The following is a 26,317-nucleotide window of genomic DNA, read 5'->3' as shown; positions in this document are numbered from 1 at the left end:
GAAATTATTAATATGAACGTGGAGAACCAAATCGATTGTGTAATTGGGAATAATGTGGTGAAAAATGTAGAAAACTTTAAATATCTGGGAACGATTGTATCATCTAATGGATCATTAAACAATGAAATTGAGGTGAGGATTAGACAGGCTTGGCGAGCTGTTGGAATGTTGAAATCTGTTTGGAATAATAATATGCTTTCGGTACATACTAAAGTGAAAATTTACAAGTCCATGGTTAGACTAATTTTAATTTATGGGCATGAGTCATGGTACAGTACAATTGCAACAGATCAGAAAGTATTAGGATTTGAGAATAGAATACTGAGAAGGATTCTTGGGGTAAAGTAGCAAGACAGAGTTACAAATGCAAGAGTAAGAGATATTACGAGAGTGGAACCAGTTAATGAATATGTGAGACTGTCTCGCTGGAAGTGGCTGGGGCACATATGCAGAAAAGAAGGTAGTTTAATACAGGATGTGCCAGAGTGGACTGCAAGAGGAAGAAGAGGTAGAGGTAGGCCGAGGGAAACCTGGTTGAGGACAATGAAAAAAGAAGCAGGAGAGGAGTGTTGGTGGGACCTGAAGGAGATGGCAAGAGACAAATATTGGTGGAGAGAGTTCATTGAGGCCCTATGCATCCCGTGGGGTGCCACAGGAAATGATTGATTGATTGATTGATTTTTGTCTTGAAATTCTGTTTTTTATTTCTTCATCTATACCAGTGATTACAGTAGATTTGTTGATATCTGTTGAATCTTTGACCAATTTTGGGTTGTTTTTTATTATTTCTTTCACATCCTTTCTAATGCTTTTTTCTTCGTCTTTTTCTTACTTTCACCATTTTAGCATACGTTGTTTCCACATCATCTTTTTAACTTTGCATCACTTCATTCACCTGGGTTATTTTCTCTTGAATACCACTGGTTTGGTCTGTCTGACTGCCTGCTTGCCTAATTGTCTCTGTACCATTTCTGAACTCCTCCATTCTCATGGTTGACAACTGCACTTGCCATTTCACTAATCTAAGTGAACCCACCTCAACTGACAGCTCAGCTGTTGTTGTGTCTTTATTAATCCCTTTACTAATTTTTCATTTTTTTCCTTTTGCATGCACAATTACTTATTAATTTCATCCATTTCACTCTGAAAAGCTTTCTCCAGTTTATTCACCCTCTCTACTAGTATATTATATGTTTCCACTTCAGCCAGTTCCTGGTAGATATTATCATCCTGTTTTCTACCTTTATCCCTTTCCTTAACTCCTTCCATATTCACTTTACTAAAGATGGTGCTCAACTTGTGGTATTACTTAGAAAAATTCTGCTTACAAGTATGCATCTCCTTGCCACTCGCTTGGTGATAGATGACACAGGTGATGATGCGTTGATCAGCAGATTCCTGCACTAAATGGATGTATTGTGTTATTTGGACAATGCTTTTGCTTATACTTGCTCTACTATATTAGAACACCATTTAGTTTAACCTAGTACAGAGCTTGACTCATATAAAGATACTATTTAGATGTGGCCGTTGTGGCCGAGGGTGTCCAGCGCAGAGCGAGGAAACCAATGTGTTGACTTTGACGCTGCATCTGTGTGTATTTACCTATTTGTATTTACCTATTTGTAGTATACAGGAATTGAGCAATGCTCATGTTGTCCTGTCTCCATATCCACATTTATCAAGTCTACCTTTACACACATGAATGTTTTTCTCATGCACCACCTCTTGTCTAAGTCATTCCAAATATTTAAGAATATACCTAATTGTGATATACACGGAATGTACTATGCACATGGGTTTCCGTCGCTGTTTCTCAATAAGTCGAATTTAACTTTAAACTCGTTTAAGTTTTTAGACTGGACGATCTCTTTGTCCAGGCTATTCCATAAGTCTATACATCTGTAAGGAAAGCTATATTTCTTGATATCCTTCAAGCAGCTTGACTTTTTCAATTTCATTCCATGTCCTCTTGTTGCTCTCTTATCCCATACAAACAGATCTTCTTTGTCAATTTTATCTACTCCCACCATGGTCCTGAACACCGCAATCATGTCTCCCCTCTTTCTCCTTTCCTCTAACGAAGGCAAATCCAGTTTTTCCAGCCTCTCTCTGTATGACAGGTCTGTCAGACTGGGGACCATCTTGGTTGCTGTTCTTTGTATTCTCTCAATCTTGTTTATATCTTTCTTTTTGTGTGGGGACCACACTACCGCTGCATATTCTAACCTGGGGCGGATCATGGCCACTATCAATTTTTTCATCATTTCCTCATCCATATAATGAGATGCTACTCTTATGTTAGTCAAGAGCATATAAGTCTCTCCAACTATCTTGTTAATGTGCTTTTCTAGTGACAAACTATCTTGGACCAGCACTCCCAAATCTTTCTCTTCTCTCCTTTTTGTGATTAATTCATTACCCATCCTGGTACTTTTACCCATTTCCAATATTTTACATTTCTTTACATTAAATTTCATTTCCCACGTCCGACTCCAATTGTGTATCCTATCCAAATCCTCCTGCAGTATTTTACAATCCTCCTCAACCTCTATCTTCCTCAAGATCTTTACATCATCAGCAAACAGACTCGCATAACTGTTCACTCCATCTACCATATCATTTACGTAAATCAGAAACATTACTGGCGCCAACACTGAGCCTTGAGGGACTCCACTTGTTACTTCCCTCCATCCAGACATCTTTTCCTTTATTACTGTCCTCATTTGTCTGTCTCTCAAAAAGTCTCTCATCCATTCCAGAAGTTTCCCCTTTAGTCCTCCTATATATTCTAGTTTCCACATTAGTCTCTTATGAGGTACCTTGTCAAAGGCCTTCTCTAAGTCTAAGTACACACAATCCACCCAACCATCTCTCTCCTGTACCACATCAATCGCTCTTGAGTAAAAGCTCAACAAGTTTGAAACACATGACCTTCCACTTCTGAATCCAAACTGACATTCAGCCAAAATATTCATCTCTTCCAGATATTTTATCCATCTGTCTTTCAGGATTCTCTCACACAATTTTGCGACCATGCTGGTTAGAGACACTGGTCTATAATTCAGGGGTTCTTCCCTGTTTCCTCCCTTGTAAATTGGTACCACATTTGCCCTCTTCCATTCTTTTGGCACTTTCCCCTCTTCCAGTGAGCATACAATTAAGCTGTGAATTTTATCCGCCAGTTGTTCTCTGCATTCCTTCAGTACCCAATTAGAAATTCCATCAGGTCCTGGGGCCTTCCTTACATCTTGAGTTTCCAGTAATTTATACACTTCCTGCACCTCCACTTTTATATCTTTCATCACCGGAACATTTCTAATCACTCCCTCCCCTTCCACAAGCTCCTTTTCTTTAGTGAAAACTGACTGGAAACGTTTGTTCATTATTTCTGCTTGCATTGCCGCATCCTTAAAGACCTCTCCATCTACTTTCAGCTTGGTGATTCCTTCCTTTTGTTTCAGTTTGCCATTAACAAATCTATAAAACAGTTTGGGTTCATCCTTGCATTTGTCAATTGTACCTTTTTCAAAATTCCTTTCTTCTTCCCTACGTATTCTTGTGTATTCGTTTCTTGTTCTTTTATATTCTTCCTTTGTTCTGTCGTTACCTCTCTTTCTCCAATTGTTCCACGCCTTATCTCTCTCTTTTTTGGCTATCATACACCTTCTATTAAACCACTCCTTTTTCCTGTTTTCTTTCCCTCTTACTCTTGGTACAAATTTTTCCAATCCCAAATTATAGAGGTCTAGAAAGATATCCCACTTCCTCTGTATCTCTCTTGTTTCTCTGAATTTTCTCCAATCCGCATTTTCAAAAAAGTTTCTCAATCCTGTAAAATTTGCTTTGCCAAAGTTGTATCTTCCCTGTCTATGAAGCTCGTCTCTTGGCTCGACGTTTCCTATTAACATCTGGAACTCAATGACCACGTGATCACTTTTTCCCAAAGGACAGAGATATTCCAATGGTTCTATTACATCGGGTTCTTTGGTGAACAGTAAATCTAACCTTGCTGGTGTGTCCTCACCTCGAAACCGTGTCTCTTCTTTGACCCACTGCGCCATCACATTATTCATTATTATATTTAATAACATAGTACCCCACGAATCCTCGCCGCCTCCCGAGTACCATTCCTCCCAGTTCACCTCTTTACAATTAAAGTCACCCACCAAAATTATATTATTGCTTTTCTCAATTATTTTTTGCAAGTAGCTAGCCATATCTGACAACATCTCATGGTATTCGTCATCCTTCCATGCTCTCGTCTTTGGGGGAACATACACTACCGCCATATCTCTCTTAACATTCTCTCCAGTTTCTAATTTCATATATATCACTTCAGCCCTGCCTTCTCCCATTTCCACAGTATCTACATTTATGTTGTTCTTCACTGCTATCATCACTCCTCCTCCCTTTTTTTCTTTTCTGTCTTTTCTCCACAGTTTGTATTTACCATCTCCCAAATGAACATCAATATCTTCTCTTAATTTGGTCTCTACAAAGCACATGACATCAGGTTCATGTTCTCTCAAGAAATCATTAATTTCAATCCTTGTCGATATGAAACCATCAACATTAGTATATATCACCTTCAAATTATTTTTGACATTATTAATACCCTCTTCTCTCCTACTCTCTGTCCGTACCACTTCCTCAACTTCTGATCTTTCACAACCATCCCCCCTAGTTTCCTTCACTTCTATTTCCTTAAATACCATTTCCTTACTTTCATATCCAATACTCTCCAAAAAAAAGTATTATGTTCTTCCTCTGTCCTCTTATCATTTTTTTCCTTTACTTCTTCCTTTAATGATTTTAAAACTTCTCTTTCTTCTTCATTCAGATCTTTTCTTATTATAATATTTTCCATCCCCGCCTCTTTGCTTAATTTCCAGGTCACTTTAAGTATCCCATTTATTACACTTTCTGATGTAAACTTGACTCTCATTGGTCTTGTTTCCCCTTTCTTATAAGGCCCTATCCTCCTTACTTCCTCAATTTCTTTTACCCACTTGTCTCCTTCGGGGTCAATCTTGCCTAATATTCCTCTCACCATGTTCGTGTCTCTCTCGAGTCTTGCGAACCTAACCTTTTCTTCCTCTTCCCTGTTTCCAAATACTACCACACATCTGTTCCTTTCTACAGTTTCTCTCACTATTTTCTCTTTTTTCTTCAGTATTTTCACTACATTTTCTTCCATTTCTTTCTTGTTCATTTCCCTTTCTTCCTGGATGATCTCTCTTAAGCTGACCACTTCTTTCTGTTCTTCTTCTACGTGTGCCCACTTTGCCTTGTGTTCTTCTAGTACATTACTCACCTTCTCCGTTTTATTAGTACTCTCTTCAAGTTTCCTCCTCAGTTCAACATTTTCCCTCTTCAAATTCTTAATCTCTTCATTGGCTGTTTCATTGGACTGGATTAGACTCTGTATGGTGGTTTCCGTATTTCCTGACACATCCTTTATCACTAGATTCTCTACTTTTTTTTTCGAGTTCACTAATCCTCATAATTAATGTTTTCACCAGGTCCATGACATTAGTATTAGCATCAAATCCTTGAAATTCCATTCCCTCATTGTTTACATTTTCGGCCATCTTTAACATACCGGTAAAGTACCTAAACAGCTGTTACCGAATAAGCCACAAACATTCATGTATACTATTGCCAACAAATCTTTACATTATTGGTAGTCTACCAACTTTCATTATTTTAAATTTAAAGAAAGACCCTAGGAGACAGGACAGACAAAATTCCTGAAACTACTCAAGGTTAGGAGCGATGCCTGGGACGTCCTCTCTCTCCGGCTGTTCGTGTGTGTGTGTGTGTGTGTGTGTGTGTGTTTCTTGCCCTAGCTTATCTTTAGGTGGGAGTAAGGGTTGGGGTGATGATGATGTTGATGATGACAATGTCAGCTGATATGATATGTAATATAAAATATTTCCAGACAATACAGAAGGCTAGAGACAGTAAGCTAAAGGATGCGTGTGGAGTGGTGACCCCAAGTCTTCTACGTCACATTGCCCTGCATGGTGCCCAAGCCACACCCATGATGCATCATACCACACACAGTCATCACCATCTTGCAGCCATGCTGACAGGTTAGTTTTTATTATGTTACACTGTTGATTGGTAAATGTAAAACCAAATGAACAGCTGATATTCACATGGATTAACCCCTCTGGTACGCAATTCTCCAGCCTCAGCTACCCCCCCAGGACCCAAAAACAGGCCTATTTCTCAACTTTCTCAAAAGTTAAAAGTTTTATGCCCGATTTATAAACGTTTAAGTTCTATCTATCTGTCTATTGCCAGACGCCTTAATCCTTTATGCGGGGTGGCCACAAACAGATCGCCTCCACGTCACCCTGTCCCCCGCCATTTCACTGTCCTGCTCCCAATTCACACACCCCTCTCTCTTATACAGTAAACCCTCACTTTATCGCGGGGTTATGTTCCAAAGGCACCCGCGATAAGCAAAAATCCGCGATGTATCGACGTTACCCCTAAAATGGCTATTTATTGTCTACTAATAAAAAAACCCAATACAGGCACTCACTGATGATGAATGAGACAAATTGAAGATGATGATGATCATGAAGTTCAGTACAAGGTGTATATTAGTTGTGCAGCTCTTGAGAGGGCGCCTATGACGACATTTCTGCGGGTGGTGAGCGAAACGTAAGTGCGGGAGGTCGGTCTACCACGCACCACACAGTTAGTTTGAATCCGATGGTCGAACCATGCGTGACTCGCAAATCATTATTTGTGGCTTATTTTTCTGCCTTCCAGTGATTGCTTGCCTTGTCTGTCAACATGGGGCCTAAGCATAGTGCTAGTGATGCATGTGGTAACACACCAAAACGGACTAGTAAAGTGATGTTGCTGACAGAGAAAGTTAAAGTGTTGGACAAACTTAAGGGAGGAATGTCGGGGACAATTCTCCGTCAGGACGATTCCCCGTCATTTATTTACATACCAGTTTATTCAGCAAGTACAGTACACTAGTTTTTTACTTATATGAGTTATAAAATCCCCCTGAAAATTAGTTATTAAAGTATTAATTAATCAATAATAAGTATATTTATAGAATGACAGGGAATCATCCATGTTTTGATGGTGAATTGACTTGATGATGAATTGTCTCTGAACCGTGTGTTTGGGGTGAGTCAACTGTTCTTACAATAAAGAAGACAGAACGTAGCATACGGGACTAAACGGGAGTCAGTGAGGGCTACTGCACCAGACTGTGATGGAGTGTCTCCACCTATGCCTGTGAACTGGCTCAGAACTGTATGTTTGGGGTGATTGAGTCAACTGTTTGGACAATAAAGAAGGCAGAATGTAGCATATGGAAGGCAGTGAGAGTTTGTGCACCAGACTTCTGAAGTGTCTCCACCTACGCCTGTGCTTGTCATGTAAACTGGGAGGTGCGGTATGGTGGTGCGGTGCGGTCCTGCTCCTCTCTTTGAGGAGGGCGCATCGGCAGCAGCCAATCAGCGGCAAGTAAAAATGTAAAGCGTGTTTGGATTGGCTACTGGTAAGCTCCAGCCAATTGTGTGCCACCTACCAATGAGTCTGGGTATTTCCTCACCCCACGCCACGATTTCGCTTGTATTTTATCAAATATATTAGCCGATTTTTAATCATTATTTTAATACAGCTATTAATATTTTAGAATAAATAAAGATGTAAAATACCATAAACATATCCATTTCAGAATACAGTACTGAAAATAAAGATGTAAAATATGTACTGTACCCTAAAAATAGCCGTAGTAGGCTTTGTGGAAACCGCGATGAGGCAGGGTTTCCCGCAATGTAAAAATAGTTAGGTTCCAATGAAAATTCCGCGATAAAGTGAACCGGCAATATCTGAACCGCATTATAGCGGGGGTTTACTGTACCTCTCCACTCCATCCCTCCATCTCATCCTTGGCTTCCCCTCCCTCTCTCCCCCTCCACCTCACTCACATATACTCTTCTCGTCAGTCTCTCACTCCCCATCCTCTCCACGTGGCCAAAGCACTCAATGTGTTCTCCTAACGTTTCCTGTCGCATCCACATTCACACCACAACTCTCCTTCACTTCCTCATTTGTCAGTCTGTCTCTCCATGTGACTTCACAGGCTCCTCTCAAATATCTCTCTTCCACTGCTCTCACTTTTGACGTGTGTCCCTCCAACAAAGTCCAAGCTTCACTTCCATATGTTAGAGTTGGTATCACAATACTGTCATGTAATGACTTTTTCACTTCCGTGCTCACTTCCCTGTTTCTTATCACTGCCTTCAAGGAGCCAGCAACCTTTCTTCCTTGTTGAACTCTTTGAAGCACTTTACCATCCAAAATTCCATCCATACTCATCACATTACCCAAGTACAGTACTTAAACGTACTCACATTTTCCATTTCCTCCTCATCCAACCTCACTGTACATTCACTGACTTCACCTCTCTCGAAGCCCATAACTTTACTCTTCCCTACATTCACCTTTAGAGTCCGTTTCCACCAAGCCTTGCAGCTCCCCTTCCTCTTCACTAAACAACACAGTATCATCTGCAAACAACAGTACAGGGAGTTTCCAAACACTATCCTCCCTCATTTGGGCCACTCCAGTGTCCACTGCCCTACCTTATATCTCTTTTATAACCCTGTCCATATACAGATTGAACAACCATGGAGACATGACACATCCCTGTTTCAACCCAACCTTCAAAGAGAAAAATTCACTCAGTTCACCATCCAAACGCACTGCGGTCTTAGCATCCTCATACATACTCTTCACAGCATTCAGCAACTTCCCATCTACTCCATATATTCTTAATACTTTCCACAATCCTTGTCTATCCACGTAGTCATATGCTTTCTCCAAATCCATGAAGGCTGCATACAACTTCTTTCCCTTCTCCAGAAACTTTTCGACTAAAGATCTAAGAATGAATATCTGATTTACACAACCTCTTCCCTTCCTAAAGCCTCCCTGTTCTTCTCCAACTCATTCCTCTGTTATTTCCCTAACTCTGTCAATAAGTATTCTACTGTATACTTTTCCTATAACACTAAGAAAACAAATGCGTCTATGATTACCACATACTTCGTTTTCACCTTTCCCTTTGTACAAGTGGATAATTAACCTGACTTCCAATCCTCTAGGACCCTACCTTCCTTCCAGGCCAATCTGCACATCTTCCACATCCATTTTACTACTGTCCCTCTAAAGCTTGAAGTTACACACCTGAAAATGCAAACCCCCACTCTCCTAGACGCAGTAGTTACTGAACCATGGCCCGTCAAAGTTGATATTAGTTAACCGTTGCAGCCCAGGCAAGAAAGTAAATACGCAGCTTGCACCCATTTTCTTCCCAAAAATATGTACAAAAATTACCAAAATCAATATTTTTTGGTGTGTATAGATGTTATAAACCATTGGAAAGTGCTTAGAAAAAGATAAAATGGATCCATAGGCAGGTAAAGTAGGCAGGTAAAAAGGATTTTTTCATCATAGTGCTAATCTGGGGACAGATTATTTTTTTTTATTCATTTGTTTTTCCTTCCCCTGTTCTGTTATTTAAAAAAAAAAAAAAAATAGATAAGGTCAGAGCTGAAACTATAAACAAGAGTTAAGGAGTGTCACCATTCGTTCATACATACAAAATGTAGGTACAAAGAATTACATAAGAATGAAGAAAATACAGTAAAAGTCCTATTATTCGGCATCTATGGGACTGGGCTGCTGCTGAGAAATTGGATTTGCCGAATAATCAAAAAGCCTACCCACTCAGTGCCTTAAATATATTGGTGAACACTGTCATCACCACATATGGTATTACAGCTGTGTTTGGAGAGAGTACTGTATATTGTACAATACTGTAATCAATACAGTACTATACCTGAATCTGAAATATATATATAAATTAGTGAACATATACAAGTGTAATGACACAGTAGGCCTACAAGTCAGATAACACTTCCTGGATGGCCGAAATGATAAGGAATATTACCTGTCAGCTCAGTACATCATTTGTATTGGTGAACATTGTCATCATTACTTATATTATTACAAATATGTTTGGAGTGATTACTGTATACAGTACTCTTTCCAAACACAAAATAAAATAGTCAGAAAATTACATAAAATAAAGTGAAGGAAAATGAATTGCTAAGGTCTTTCTGATGAAAATTAAATGTACTTTTAGCACTCATTCTTTTGTTGTTTTTTTTGTTTACTTGTGAAAGGGAGAGTATTGATGCAAACAGTAATGTATTCCATTAACCCCTTAATAACCTCCGGCATTGAACAACCCTTTACAGTGCCGATGTCAGTGACGTCGAGTTAGTGTGAGCTATAAAAAACTGAACAATTATGGGAAGGGAACAAAGGTCACTGGTATGTGTACACAACTCTACGCTACGATTCCAAGCAGTCAGGGGGTCGCTTTATCTCAGATGTTTTTGCCCATTTGGTAAATGAACCGTAACTTTATCAATTCTCCCGTGAATCATAGCGAATCATAGCATGGGTTTAGGAGGCTAAATAACACATTGCTAGGTGCGCCAGATGATTATCTGCACATCAAGAAAATGGAAGAAATTTAATCCCCCTTTGAGTACACAGAGTAAGTTTCTTCCATTCTTCTGAAATCAATTTATTTTTCTTAAAGTTGTGAAGATAATCATCTGGCGCACCTAGCAATGTTATTTAGCTTCCTGAACCCATGCTATGATTTGCTATGAGTCACGGAAATATTGATAAAGTTACGGTGCATTTACCAAATGGGCGAAAACATCTGAGATTAAACAACCGCCTGACTGCTTGGAATTGTAGCGTAGAGTCGTGTAAACATACCAGTGACCTTCGTTCCCTCCCCATAGTTGTTCAGTTTTATTTTATAGCTCACACTAACTTGACATCACTGACATCAGTACTGTAAAGGGTTGTTCAATGCCGGAGGTTATTAAGGGGCTAATGGGATATATTACTGTTTGCATCAATACTCTTTCACATACAAACACAAAAACGAACAAATGAATGAGCGCTGAATGTATGTTTAACTTTCATCAGAAAGACCTTAGCAATTCATATTCCCCCAGTTTAGGTTAGGTTTGGTCAAATTATTAGGTACAGCTAAACTCGGTTAGGTTAGGTTTAGTTAAACACTTAGGACAGTCCCTTCCACCATTATGCTGAGGAATCAAAATACAAGAGCTGTCACAGCCATACAGCTAATAACAACGGGGAAACTGTTTTAACAAGCAACATTTATTTATGGGTAATACATTACAGTATCAATGGTTCATGGGCTACACAATTAGCAGTAAATGTCATTTTCAGGAATGTGTCAAGAATGAGCAAATTTCAAGAAGAGGGGGCTTGGAACGTAACCTTCGCTAATTTGGGGGGATGGTTACTGTACTGTATGATACTGTGCAGTATTGTAATCAGTACAGTACTATACCTGATTATAGTGAACATATAGAAGTGTAATGAAACATTAGGCCTACAAGCCACAAATAACATTTCCTTGACTGCCGAGATTATTCCAGACATCTGCCGAACAATCAAAGATTTTCGTTAATGGGACTTTTTCTCAAAATTGCCGAAATGTCGGATCTACCGAATAATCAGCTGTAATATTTGACAGGTACACAATTATATCCGTAGGCAGTTAAAGTAGGCAGGTAACGAGGATTTTTTCCCCAAAAAAACAAAAAAGATAAAAGAAAACATAAAGTAATTGTGTTGTGCATATCTGTATGCAGACACGAATAACGTACAGGTAATGATTCAAAACATGCCAAAATTATGTAAAATATTCAACGCTGGGGGGGAGGGGGGGTTAACGATACTCCATGCTTGGGGATGGGGGTGGTAAGGACAGGAGGGGGTGTACGGGGATGGAAGGATGGGAGGAGACCAACACCAGACACAAAAGAAGGGCCCCTGTGGAGTACAAGGACATGGAGGGAGGGTAGGGGGGAAATACCCTCCCCTCACAGATGACTTGGGGGGGGATGTGGGGGGATCCACGTCAGAAGGGTGGTGGATGCATGAGGAGGGTGTGGGAGGGGTGTTGTTGGTGGTAAGAACGAAGGGAGGTAGGGTAGTAACAACATAGTGGGGTAGAGGGATGCAGCAAGAGGGAGGTGGGGGGCACACCCCCTACCACCTGGGTATGGGCCTGGATCCTCCCTCCCGCGTGTCCAACACTTAATTGTGATTGTCAGAAGCCATCTATGTCACAGCTGGGGTGGAGCAAGCTGCCACCAGTTTTTTGTGGAAGTTGCACGATCAACATTCCTCTCCCATTTAAAAAATTGTGAAAAACATCGATTGCCGAACTTAGTACCATAGAGGTTAAGGAAACACAGCAGGATATTACCCAAAAGGATTTACATCCAAGGAATTGTTGGGATTTATTACTAACATAATGCAAGGCATTGCCTGCAAGAGGGGCAAGAACATAATTTTCTTGATTTCCAGTTTTCTGTTAATTCAGTTGGCCAGTACTTTGGATTTTTGTTATGTATCAAGCAAGGCAAGTTTTATTATTCAGGTGGGTTCGTCAGTTTTGTTTCATTTATAAAGGCTTCAGCCTAATCATGGTTGTCCGTACTGCTTGATGTGTGGCAGCCTTCTTATTAAATCTCTTATCCCTGAGACCATATTCTATGACCTTGTCCAAGATTCCCCCCATCCCCCTTGCCTCATGGCCCTACCCACAGTATCCACACCCTTCACATTCCACACCCAGTTATTTTCCTCCATCCTCTGAACATGCCCAGTTAACTAACTCTGCCTCTCCTCATCACAACACTGATACATTCAAGTCCCATCCTTCCTCTCAAATCTTCAGTCACAATCGAAATTCCCCTGGTCTCTCATTCAAGGACGCATTACACATCCATCTACTTATTATCATTTCTTTATGTTGGAGACTATGAATGTACTTCTGAGTCTTCGAATATCGTCTTGGTTTACTACCTGTGTGACACTACCATACAGCATTACACTCCTAACATGGTCCGTACAAAGACCCCCTAGCATAGAGAGAGTCCTCAGCATCAGATGAGGCAACAACTCCCTGAACTTCCTGTGACCACTCCATACCCTAGCCAGTGTACTAGTTCAAGCCTTGCCCCTAACATATAACGTGCCCCTCAAATAGCAAAATTCCTCCACAAATTAAATAGACTCTCCATCATGATGAGTCCTTTCCTAAGTCTCAGTCTTTACATGCTAATGCCGACACATGACACACACGAAATCAGCATTATTTTCCAGCCTACCTCTAACACCAGTACATCTCTCATGCATCCACTTAACACAAATGCTACACAAGATAGAGCTGTTTCCCACACCTTTGTGGCAAACTCCTTATGGCCACAGTCCCTGTGGATTGACAGTACCAGCACCTGCCTAAATATCATCACTTTTATTTTATCCACGTTAACTCTCAAACCCTTGTACCCCCATTTCATCTCACCTCTTCCTAAATCTTTCCTCCACTTCCTTCTCATTCTACACAGTCAACACCAATTCATCAGCATACTCGTGGACCCAAGGGGGTTCATTTCTGAAGATATGTGAGAGAGCCTTAAGCACCATGATTAACAATAAGGGGCTCAAGACTGACCAATTTTCACAGTGCTTCTTTGATTTTCCCTGGAATGATTATTACTTCTGTGGCCAAGAGCCATCTGAGTGTACCTTGCACATTACGGAGGATATTCTCTCGGGCATGGAAGCATACATTCCTTACTCATATTGTGTGGGTAATGCAGAAAAAACTTGGTTTAATTATGCTTGTTCTAATGCTGTCCACAACAAGAAGAAGGCCTACAAAAGGTACCAGACCCAACCCACCCCTGAATCTCATCCTTTTTAGGTTTCTGCCCAGAATCGTGCTAAGTTTGTTCTTCGCTTGTCTAAAACTAATTTCATTCGTACAAAATTCTCTGAACTTTCCAACTTGAATTCTTCATGCTCCTTCTGGCACCTTGCCAAAAGCCTTTCAAACAACTTTAACCTCATTATCTTTCCCTCCTCTTTTCCACTCTGATGGCTCTGTACCTATTTCTTATACTGATTGGTGGTAGGTAGGGGCGCTTACCATCCACTCACTCGATGTTGTGCAGCTCTCTGGTGTCTGCCCTTTCCTCTCCTCCATCTTTCTTTCCTTCCATCCTCTTCTTTTATTCTTTCATTCATTCATTCCTTCTCCTTCTGTGTACAGCTGACTTTACACTTCCTCTTCTGTCTTTCTTTCCTTCATTCTTTCCTCTTCCTTCTGCCTGTGGGTAACTCTATACTGAGTGACAAGCCAAATGGTTTCCTGTACACCAGGAAACCATTTACTATGCTGGGTGGTAACCATATAACCAGATTTTGGTGCCTGGTGGTTTAGTGAGTAATTATCCCCTTATGGGCGGGCAACTTGTCAATTATACGACCGTGTGGGGCGGCATATTTTTGGAAAAATAATGTATCAAGGAATAAGCCTAAACATGCATGAATTGATGAAAATGGATGAAAAACGAAGGCAAGAGGTGTTACATGTGTGGTAATATGTCTCTGCTGGCTGTGGGAGGAGGAGGGGAGGTGTGAGGGAGGAGGACGGGCAGACAGACGGCTAATCACCAGGCGCGCCTGGGGTGAGAGTAGCAAACTATTCACTCATTTGCTTTTTCTTCACCACTGAATACTATATTTATCATTTATGCATTCTTTACACTAATCATTGTTTTCAGAATTTTATGTATTTGTTTTCTGTTATACCTGAACACTTATAACAATAACGGCCATACCACGTTGAGTACACCGCTTCCCGTCCAATCAGCGAAGTTAAGTAACGTTGGGTCTGGTTAGTACTTGGATGGGTGACCGCCTGGGAACACCAGATGCTGTTGGCATCCCTACGTGTCAAGTGGGTTTGGTGGAGGATTAGTGCCCCTCCCTGTAAAACAATTAACTCTAAGCCCTTGGCCACCCCGTTTGGGATACATGGCGTCTGGCAATGAATGAATGAATGAAAAATTTTACTTGAACAATTATAACACTACAACATATATATGTATATTCTATTTTACTTGTTTCAAGGCTTGGAAGAGTAGAGGGCAGGACAGTAGGTGACAAAGATGCCTTATCACCCAATTTCACCAATAAATTAAAAATGGCTGGACGTTACGTAACGTCACTCTCCTTTTGTTGGTTAAGGTGTTCCAATTGGATTGAGCTGGTGAAGGTTTCTATCCAAGGGATGGTAAGGGTTTATTGCTCACACATTGCCACTCAGGGATGAGTGAGGCTGGTCACTCTCATATCAAATGTCAAGACCAACTTGCCTAGCCTCGGGCACCCACGCTTCTCATGGGGCAACGTAGGATTCGATGATGAATGAATGAAAATGAATAAAACAGAACACTTCATTCAGGTTTTCTCCTTCAGTTCCACCTTTGGCGATTACGGTGATATTCCTCCATCACTTCCTGCCTCTGATTTCCTCATTGCTGACTTTAAAATTTCTTCAGTTGATGTTTTTTCTGCCATCAGTGGCCTTAACCCCTTCGCGCACAATGATGCAACGTGAGTCATAATCCTTGCAATCTGAAGAGTAACTGATGATGCAACATGATGCAATTTCCCTATAAATGGTCATTGAAACTTTTCCTGTGGATGGATTTGCATCAACTTTGGTTGAGTCAAAGCTGAGGGTAGCCACATCTAGGGGAAATATATGGCAACACCTGGGAGCTTATCAGAGAGGCAAATGGCTTATATTTAGCTCAGTATTCTGCCAACAGTCAGGCTCAAAGGGTGTGTGAGCACGCGGCCAGCCATTTAAACCTGCATTTCCCACTACTGCACCGTCGATACCTTACATGTATTATAGTGATATTGTGTTATATAAAGTGCAGTGTGCTTGTGAAGAAGGTGTATAAGCGTTTCTTATATATTTTCAGAGAAAGCCAGATTTGAAAATTCCTAACTGATTTTACCCTTCCCCTCCTGTTTTACACTAAACCTACTATGTCTCACAAGGGCTTATCAGAGAAAGAGTTCATGACAACTGACACCACTGTCATCACTCCACACACACACACACACACACACACACACACACACACACACACACACACACACACACACACACACACACACACACACACACACACACACACACACAGGCTGTGATCTTACCTGTCCTTCTCTCTGCAACTCCATCTCCTCTCAAGAAACACAACACTGCTAGAGGGTATGAGTAACCAGCTTATTTGTCTAGTTTTTATACTATTGTATTGTAAGGTAAAATTGTGTGTTTACTATATATTTCTCACAGGGAAAATGTGGTGCATTTCATTGCTATTTGTCATTATACTCGTAAAGTATAGGTCGCATCAAAAATCTGAAGAATTCTTGATCAAACTAATGTTTTCTTATGCATCCTTTTGTAAAGCAAAGTAACCTATGTGTGAAAATAATAAGGGAAAAGTTACGAGACGAACATACTTGGGCTACGGTCCGGAGCGTAGGTGCTGTTACAGCATGCAATCCATCGTAACATTTCAAAATTCATTTTCTCCATAACAATAAGGGTTATAACACTGTGAATTATATCATGGGCTTCCTTAACCTTTAGGATACAAAAGTGGATAGAATTTACATATATGTTTGTTACAGTGTAACTAACAACATACGAAATAATAAACAAATCAGACGTTTTTAGGCAATTTTTGTAGTTTTTTTTTATTTACTCGAAAACCATTGGACAAATCAACTTGAAACTTTCACATATGAAAGATCCTGAAGTTCTGCATATAGACATGTCCTTTGCAACTGCGCGTCACAGGAAAAATTTTTCACGGTGATGTTGGGAAGCTATGAAAAACGATTTTTCACGTAAATAAGGTTTATTCTAGCTTCACTTCTGTACATTTATTCATCTGTTTTATGTTTTTTTTTTTTCTTATTTGATAGTATACACATCAACGAAGATGATGGGAAGCGATGTACAGCAATATAAGCACCTTCTGGGGGTAAATTGGGCCATAGAATTTTTTTCCTTGCTGTGCGAGTGGTGCCACCCTCAGCGAGGTTTTGGTTCTGTGCGTGGAACCAAAATGTATTGTAAATTTATGGTGCACAAGAAGGTTAATATTGACAAGGCATATGGGCCTGATGGGGTCCCTTCTGTTGTTCTTAAGAACTGTGCATCTGTGCTTACACCTTGCCAAGGTAAACCCTTTCACCTTTGTCTGTCAGCTTGTACTTTTCTTTCTTGCTGGAAGTTTGCTCTCAATCAGTCCATCCTAAAGAAGAGTGACCATTCCCATCCCTGTAACTATCACGCAATTGCTTTAACATCCTGTGTTTCAAAAGTTTTTGAGTCTGTTCCTAACAAAAAATTTTTTAAAGCATCTTTCCTATCACAACCTTCTTTCTGATCATCAGTATAGGTTCAGCCATCACCACTGACGATCTTCTTACCTACCTTTCAGACTCCTGGTCATCCTCCTTTTGGGACTCTGGCAAAAACTTTGCCATTGCACTTGACATCTCAAAGGCTTCTAATTGAGTCTGGCATAAACCTTTAATTTCCAAACTGCCCTCTTACGGTTTCTATCCTATCTGTGTCTTCATCTCTGGCATAATTTTTGGTTGTTCTATAGCTGCTGTTGTAGACAGCCACTGTTCTTCTAGAGTTATCACTAGTGTTGTTCCTCAGAGCTTTGTCCTGTCAGAAACTCTCTTTCTTCAGTTCATCAGAGACCTAAGCTATACATCTAACCCTGTCCACTCATTCACTGATGACTCCATCATTCGCCTTTCCATTCGCATCCTGCAGCATCCATCTCAGTAATTACTTCAACAAACAAGGGATGAGGCTATGGCACACCTAATGTCTGACTTGGCTCATCTTTGATTGTGGTAAAAGTAATCTTGTTTTTAATGCATCAGAAACTCAGTTCATACATCTGTGAGCCCTACAAAATCTTCCACAGGAGTATCGTCTAATTTTGAGCAAAATCCAACTCCATCCTGCAACATCTTTAAGCATACTTGGGGTTTCATTCTCGCATGATTTATCTTGGAAAGATCATATTACCTCTCTTGTAAAATCTGCTTCCAAGAGATCAGGTGTGCTAACCCGACTCTGTGTATTCTTAACCCATGCACAGTTGTTGACTTTATAAATGGGTATTATTTGCCCCTGTGTGGAGTACAACTCTTATGTGTGAGGAAGCTCCCTACATACAGCTCTTCTGAACAAGGTGGAGTCAAAGGCTTTTCATCATATTAACTCTCCTCCTTGTACTGGCCTCCTTCATCTTCTGTCTTTGGTACATTGTTGCATCGTTATCTCTTTTCTGTCGTTACTTCAGTGGTCACTGCTCCTCTGAACTGTCTGCTTGCATTCCTCCACCACTACGGCAGGTGTGTAGTGCCCGTCCAGCAACAAACTCTTATCCCTTTTCCGTCCAGCCCTTTAATGCAAGCATTAGCCATTACTCCCAGTCCTTCATGTATGGAACAGGTCAACTCTGGAACTGTCTCCCTCTGTATTTACTACTGTCTGTGATCTCCAGTCTTTCAGATGCAGTCTCCAGTCTTTCAACTGCAGCGTGTCCAGGCATCTGTAAATGAACGGATCTTGAAATTCTCTCTCTCTCTCTCTCTCTCTCTCTCTCTCTCTCTCTCGCATCAGTTTGTCAATAAATATCTGTCTATACATTGTTTTAGGGTATAAATATTACACTGTTTTATGTAACAGCACTAGAGATTGATAGTGGTGACCATTGTCCACTCACTTGATGTATTGTTACCTTTTATTTTTATTTTTAAACAACAGAACAGGAAGGAAAACCAAATGAATAAAAAAAAAAAAAAAGTAATCCATACACCTGACTACTGGTGTCCTCCATTCATAAAAAATCTGTAATAGTTGGACTTGAACAGATGTAGGTTGAAGTTTAGGGGGAAACAACTCTGGGGAGATAAGTTCCAAAGAGATGCAGTTCGGGGAATAAAAGATTTCTGATAGGCAGAGTTCTGCAATATGGCAGTGTGACATTCCAGTCATGAGCATTATCACTTGCCCGTGTAGCACAGGGGAAGGCATGGAGAGGTGCCACAATGGATGCAAGTTCATCTGAGCATTTGCCAATAAAGTACAGTATCTGGAAAATAATGCAGGGGAAACAACACTCCTTCATACCTGTAGGGGAGGTGGTTTATTTGTAGTAGCAGGGTTTTTAATAATTCTAACAACTTTGTTCTGAATTTTGTCCAGTTGCTTTGGTGCAACCTCCCCATATCCACTTCACAAGGGTGAGCAGTTTTCCAGCTGAGACCGCACATGACTCATAATAACTATAGCTAACTACTTGTCAGTGAAGAAGCTACAAACTCTGTACAATAATCCAAGTTTCTTTGAGGCAGTTTTAACAAGTGATCTGACATGAGAGGTCCAGCTGAGGTCATTGTTAAGTGAAACACCGAGAATTTCAATACTTTTGGAGATGGGAATATCAGTAGGATTGAAGGTAATATAGGAATCTGGTAGTATCTGTCTGCTAGTAAATTGTATATATTTGGTTTTACTAGCATCAAATGAGACAAGGTTATTTTGTCCCCATTCAGTGATCCTAGATGAGTCTTGATTTATGGAGATGGCTGTACTGAGTTATGAGTTAGAAATATTAAATTTTGTGTAAGGGTGTTTAAGTGTGAAAGAACTGTGTAGTGTTGAGTCATCTGCATAGGAATGGATAGGATTATGGATGGCAGAAAAGAGATCATTAATATGAATTAGGATAGGGCTGGAGTCAGACACTGATCCTTGTGGCACGCTGGCATTAATTGAGTGAGAATTGGAATATACATCATCTACTTTTATCTTTGCGTCGCTGAGATATGAGGAAAGCAGAGGAACAAAAGACGTTAGTCCATAGCAAGGGAGTTTGGATAGCAGGAAACGGTGCCGCACTCTGTCAAAATCTTTAGAAATGTCAAAGGCAACTGCATGATATCTCCATGTTGGTCAGTTGATTGATGGATGGTGTGAGTCAAGGAGATTAAGTATGTCAGTGGTGATATCAGTGGTGGATCTTTTGTGGCAAAAACCATACTAATCACTAATTAAGGTAGGTGGTGGCGACCATCATCCACTCACTTGAGGTAGTGCTACCTATTTCTTCCTTAGCCTTTATCATTCTTTTTCTGTGTTTGTCCTCCTCTCTTCCTATTTCTCCCATCTTTCCTGTCACTTCTTATTGCTTTTCTTTCCTTTACAGGTGGCTTTACATTGAGTGACAAGCTTAATGGTTTCCTGTAAGCCAGGAAACCATTTACAACGCTGGGTGGTAACCATATAACCAACCCATACGTGCTCCCTACGTGTCAACAAGTGGGTTGGTGGAGGGTTAGTGCCCCTCCCCGTAAAACAAATAACTCAAAGTCTAATGGCCACCCCTTGTGGGATTATGGCGTCTGGCAATAGAGAGATAGAGAGAGATTCAAGTTGTTTAACTATGTGCTTATTCATTACAATTTCAAATACTTTACCAGGAGAAGATGTGATAGCTATTGGTCTGTAATCAGAGGGGTCAGAGGAACTTCCTTTCTTTGGAATTAGGTGGATATTGGCTTCTTTCCAAGAATTAGGGAATGAAGAAGTACGTATGCATAGTCTGAATAGTTTGGCTTGAACAGAAGCAAGTTCAGGGGAGCAGTTTTTCAAAACACTTAAAGGAATTCCATTTGGGTCTGGAACTTTGTTGGTTGGTAAATTGTCTAGGATGGATTTTACGTATCTAGTCTGTATTTTAAATGGAGCAGTTTCGGGAGAGTCAAGTTCTAGTACTGAGACATTCTGTCTGGCTCCCACTAACATAGAATTTCTGGCAGATTTACTGGCATGGATGTTCACTTTACCATGTGGGTCATTTCTAAAGTTACCATCTGAAGTTTTTAGTGTGGGAATAGGTGATGACTTGTTAAAGTTATTATTGAAAGAATTGAGGGTTTACCAAAATATTCTATTGTCATTAAGGTTGTTTAGTAGTTTAGATGCTTGGTTGTGAAGAAAGTTTGACTTAGCAAGATTTATTACTGCTTTTGCATGATTCCTAGCAATTTCAAATTGACAGTGATTGAGATGTTTTTGATTTGAAGTAAAAGTTATATGCTAATGACTTTTGAGCCATTGCCCTGGCACAGTTGCTATCAAACCATTTTGGGGAGTCTGATCATTTTGTGAACTGTTGACTTGGTATGAACAATTCCATGCCAGCTTGTATTAAGTCATTAATGTGGGACTGGGTAGAATTGATGTCATTAGAGAAGAAAGACTGCCATGGAATGTCAGCAAGATCATTTTTGAATCCATCCAAATCTGCCCTATCAAAGTGCCATCGGTCCACCCTGACAGGTTCAGAACGGGGATTTTGGGGAATTGACTAATGAGGTTTTGATGAGATTGTGGACAGAGGATCCAGGTGGTGACAGTACTTCTATCCTGTACTGATCTGAATTATTTGTCAGGGATAGATCCAAGAGATAGGCAATATTGTCAGAATTATATGCTATTCTGGATGGTTGCCTTTCCAACTTCTTGAGATTAAACGATTCTGCAGACATCTCGCATTCTATACCAGTATTGTTAGTCCTGGCAGAATGCAGTAACCATTCTACATTATGTACGTTAAAATCACCCAGCACAGTAATTTCAGTGCCAAGGGTGAGGTTAAGGTTAGTCAACTGTGTGGATAAGGAATCAAATACACCGGGTTCTGAAGAAGCATTGGGGGTGCGGTATACCATAAGATATATTTGGCAGTGTTTAGATAATTTAGTTTATGCAGTGCATAATCAAAATTAGTTGAAGTGAAGTTCAAAACAGTGTCAACTGCTAATTCAGATTTGATATAACAACAGGTTCCACCCTAGCTACCTTTATTTTTTTCTGTGTATGCCCCTGTTTATTGCTATTTCTCCTTTCTTTCCTGCTACATTTTAGTATTATTCTTCTGTCCACTTAGGTGGACCAAATGACAAGCCTGATGGCTTCCTGTAACCCAGTAAACCATTTACAAAGCTGGGTGGTAACCATGTTATCAAACAGTGGGGTGATGTGGAACCTACTATGGTGCCCCTGTTGACTGGTAAGACAGAAATTTGGTATCCATACAGGAACAAAACATCCACACTGTACCTCTGCCTGTGCCTCACTCTGGCAAGACACTATCTACTGCAAAGGAACATCAGTTGATTGCATGGAATGGCCCACATGGGTGATTGTTTGCTTGCAGTTGATGAGTCTGCTAGGCCAGACAGACCAGGGTATCTCGACAAAAACAACATAACAATACACCAGATTCCATGTGCACTATTTCACAGGTATTTTTTACCACTAGCAGAGCGGTATGGTTTGGAACGATATGCGTTGCCCACACATACCCACGTTTTACTTAGACCAGAGGTTTCCAGAAAGCTGAGAAACTAGAAATGATCGATATTTGTGTGAGTAATGAACAGTAATTAAAAAAATAATAATAATAATAAGATAAGCCTGTTTTTCTCAGAACCATAAAAGTGGATGGCTTTCTTGCTTCAGACAGTGCCTTATATCACTCACTGGTGAGTGACTAGTCACTCATACTCTAAATGTCTGGACCAAAAAGCTCAGCCTGGGATCCCTCTGCATCTGATCGGACAATAAAGGTTAGGATGATAAATATATACGGTAGATATATAAAATAGGTAGATATATATAATTAGTGGTAGGTGGTGGCGACCATCATCCACTCACTTGATGTAGTGCTGCCTACTTCTTCCTTAGCCTGTATCATTCTTTTTCTGTGCCTGCCCTCCTCTCTTCCTGTTTCTCCCATCTTTCCTGTCACATCTTACTGCCTTTCTTTCCTTTACAGGTGGCTTTACATTGAGTGACAAGCCAAATGGTTTCCTGTAAACCAAGAAACCATTTGCAGTGCTGGGTGGTAACCACATAACCAAACCGTACGTGCTACATATGTGTCAGCAAGTGGGTTGGTGGAGGGTTAGTGCCCCTTCCCGTAAAACAAATTACTCAAAGTCAAATGGCCATCCCATATGGGATTATGGTGTCTGGCAATAGATAGATAGATAAAATGCAGCCATCTGGAATGGGGAACTTTCAGTGCGTCATCTGCTACCTAATTCGGTCCAACGGCAGCTCTTTCCCAGTTACCATGCATGTAATATTTGTGGATTATTTTTACTCCCTTGTCGAACTGTGAGATATAGTAATGGCATACATCATTGAGAATAATAAAATACTACTTAGAAAACTCATGTTGTGAGTTTTCTAAGTAGGTTTGGAGGGTGAAGTGCTTGAAAGGGTACAGCAGGGAAGAAAGGTTGCTGGTTCCTTGAAAGCAGTAATAAGAAACAGGGAAGTGAGCATGGAAGTGAAAAAGTTACTACATGACAGTATTGTGATACCAACTCTAACGTATGAAAGTGAAGCTTGGACATTGTTGGAAGGACACAAGTCAAGAGTGAGAGCAGTGGAAATGAGTTATTTAAGAGAAGCCTGTGGAGTCACGTGGAGAGACAGGCTGACGAATGAGGATATAAAGGAGCGTTGTGGTGTGGATGTGGATGTGATAGGAAGTGTTATGAGGAACACACTGAGGTGGTTTGGCCATGTGGAGAGGATGGAGGGTGAAAGACTGACGAAGAGAGTGTATGTGAGTGAGGTGGAGGGGGGAAGAGGGAGGGGGAGGCCGAGGATGAGATGGAGGGATGGAGTGGAGAGGTATATGAGAGAGGGGGGTGTGAGTTGGGAGCAGGGCAGTGAAATGGCAGGGGACAGGGCGACTTGGAGGTGATTTGTTTGTGGCCACCCCAAACGGGATTGAGGCGTCTGGCAGTAGATAGATAGAAAACTCATAACCAATATGAATGATCTGTTTAATTTGTGCTATTTCATGAGTTACGATGGTAGACTCGCTTCTTAAACGTTAGTACTTCACGAATTCTCTTTGCATAAATGCTATTCTGATTGTTGGATATTGTAGCTGATCCCATACATATATGAAGCCCTGATCATTATTCATTCTTAACACCGATTTTCGACATGACAGTCATTGTCTTACTTGTAATTTATTAGTTTGTAAATTTTACCTCTTAACATTTCTCCAATACACTCGCGCATGCGCACCAGAGGGACAGTCCCAGATGTGAGAAAATGCCACCGAGAGTGTTTACAAAAACAGACAAAGGCTAAACATGGTTGGAGAAGAAGAATGTGGTTGGCGAAGGGTCAGGTTCTTAATGTGCTGCTACCTAAGGTGTACAGGAAACCATTTGGCTTGTCACTCAGTGTAAAGTCACCCATAGACAGAGGGAAGAGGAAAGAATGAAGGAGAGATAGATAGAAGGTTGAGTGTAGTCACCCATAGACAAAAGGAAGAGGAAGGAAGGAAGTAAAGAATGACAAGAGGAGGGAAAGAAAGGAGGAGGAAAGGAAAGGACCGACACTTGGAGCAGCACTACATGCTGTTACCTAATAAATGTTGAATTTTGCTTTCTGTGATGAAAGTGTTTTCTTATCCATTTCTTTTTTCATAAACTCTTACCATTGTGACCACACAATTATTTTGCAGTTGCTACAGTTTTTACATTTCTTATTCCTAGCTACCTGTTAACCTGTAAGTGCATACTCCCAAGAAAATACACATTCAGACTGGAACAAATTGCTTTCTGGTGGCATGTGTAATATAGACAAGTTGTACCAAGTCTCCAGTGCCATTTAGAATCATGTATGTTCCTCCAATTTTTGGAAGGGATGGTAAAGTAAATCATAAAACATGTACCAATTGATGATCAGGTAAGCATCTGAGCCTCTGAAAGATTGATGTCAGAAGCCTAACTTTTTCAGTCCGATGATATACAGTTTGATTCTTGCTGCCAAACGATTTTACCATTTACAATACTCATACTGAAAGGGATTAATGAAGCTGTATCATCCAATTCAGTCTTTCCTGAGCTGAACAAAGTCGTCGGAATAAAGAATAAAATGATTTACGTCCTCAGTGAAAGAAGTAATCACACTCATGTAGCAGCACTATAAGCTAACTTGTAATTGTCTTTTTTGTATTCACATTGTATAAATCAAGGTACATCATACGAATCATGCAAATATTGGACTTCAAAACCTTGGTTAATCGCCATAATGGTCTATTGAATGAACTGTACACACATCCGCCTTCACTGAGAGCTAGTGCAAAGTGAGCTATGTTTTATCCCGCCATGGGGACTGTCGCCTATGGCGTATGGAAACAATGTCAAGTGGCGGTATTTGGGAAATATTAAATTTCAGAAAACTGAGGCAATGACAAGCTTCAAGAAAGCACTATTCTTTCTCAAAAATACGATACGAATGTAGATACGAAAGCCAATTCCACTGAACTCATGAGTAACACAACGAAATGACTGTGCATAAGGGATTGCCGGATGGAAGTCTAATGTACGCATATTCATAATAGCCAGTCAAAGGTATTCATTCATGAGCATGTTATTTTTTTTCAATGAGTATTTTAGTGACTTTAATGGTCTATAGTGTTACTAACTCTTGTAAGTTAATCCAGACTTATAGAATAGTCACAATAGTTATGTTACTTTTTTAGGTCTGTACCGAAATAGGGCTCACCAGCTAGGTAGCAGACAACTCCTTAAAGTCCCTCATTTTTTCATGACACAAGATTCACCCTCAAAAAACACTAAAGAAGAGCACTAAGCTATCCAGGAAACTCTAAGGAAAGCATTAAAAAATTATTGGATCATATTAACAAAGTGCTGTGTAAATACAGTGATCCCTTGGTTATTGCGGTTTTCTTCGTTACTGCAAGATTAAAATCTGCACTCTTGCCATTATCTTGCATTTTTCAGAAAAGAAAAGATAAAAATTGTTATTGCTCATCTGAGCTGGTTTCTGCCTACAGTGATGGTGTGGTATCTGTGAATTCTAATGGCTTTGAGGGATTCAGAGATGAGTCCCCACCCAAAGAGTTAATCCCAGATGGTGGAGACCACTATATCTCTCCACCCCTTTGCCTCAGAACCCCTTTCCTCAAGCCCATCTCAGGCCTTTCTATATGTGCTTCTTCCTTGTTGTGCGCTTTTCATAACTTTGTACTACGCTAAGCATGCCTGTGTGTGTGTCTGATACTTACCATAACAGTATGTACTAGTATGTATTTAGTGGATCTAAATTGTTGTAGAAGGGAACATTTGCGTTACAAGTAGGATGCGGGGTGCCAATTAGGACATATCCCAA

The 26,317-nt window shown here is 40.4% G+C and overlaps 1 protein-coding gene and 1 non-coding gene across 2 annotated transcripts in view; both read left to right on the top strand.

The window, feature by feature from the left end:
- YME1L (ATP-dependent zinc metalloprotease YME1L) overlaps positions 1 to 26,317 on the top strand; it is a 757,090-nt gene that overhangs the window by 131,164 nt on the left and 599,609 nt on the right. The window contains exon 3 of the mRNA XM_080280511.1: positions 5,945 to 6,098. Within this exon, the coding sequence (XP_080136637.1) occupies positions 5,945 to 6,098 (154 nt within the window). The remainder of the gene's footprint in view (positions 1 to 5,944; positions 6,099 to 26,317) is intronic.
- LOC145410509 (5S ribosomal RNA) lies at positions 14,788 to 14,906 on the top strand. Its single transcript, XR_013899299.1, has one exon. It is a non-coding gene; the product is annotated as a 5S ribosomal RNA (ribosomal RNA).

This window comes from Coenobita brevimanus, chromosome 85 (genome assembly GCF_032717465.1).
Source record: "Coenobita brevimanus isolate Jiangsu-jjx chromosome 85, ASM3271746v2, whole genome shotgun sequence".
NCBI classification, from domain to species: Eukaryota; Metazoa; Arthropoda; class Malacostraca; order Decapoda; family Coenobitidae; genus Coenobita; species Coenobita brevimanus.
Note: the sequence above shows the minus strand (reverse complement) of the source record. Positions and strands in the feature narration are given on the sequence as shown.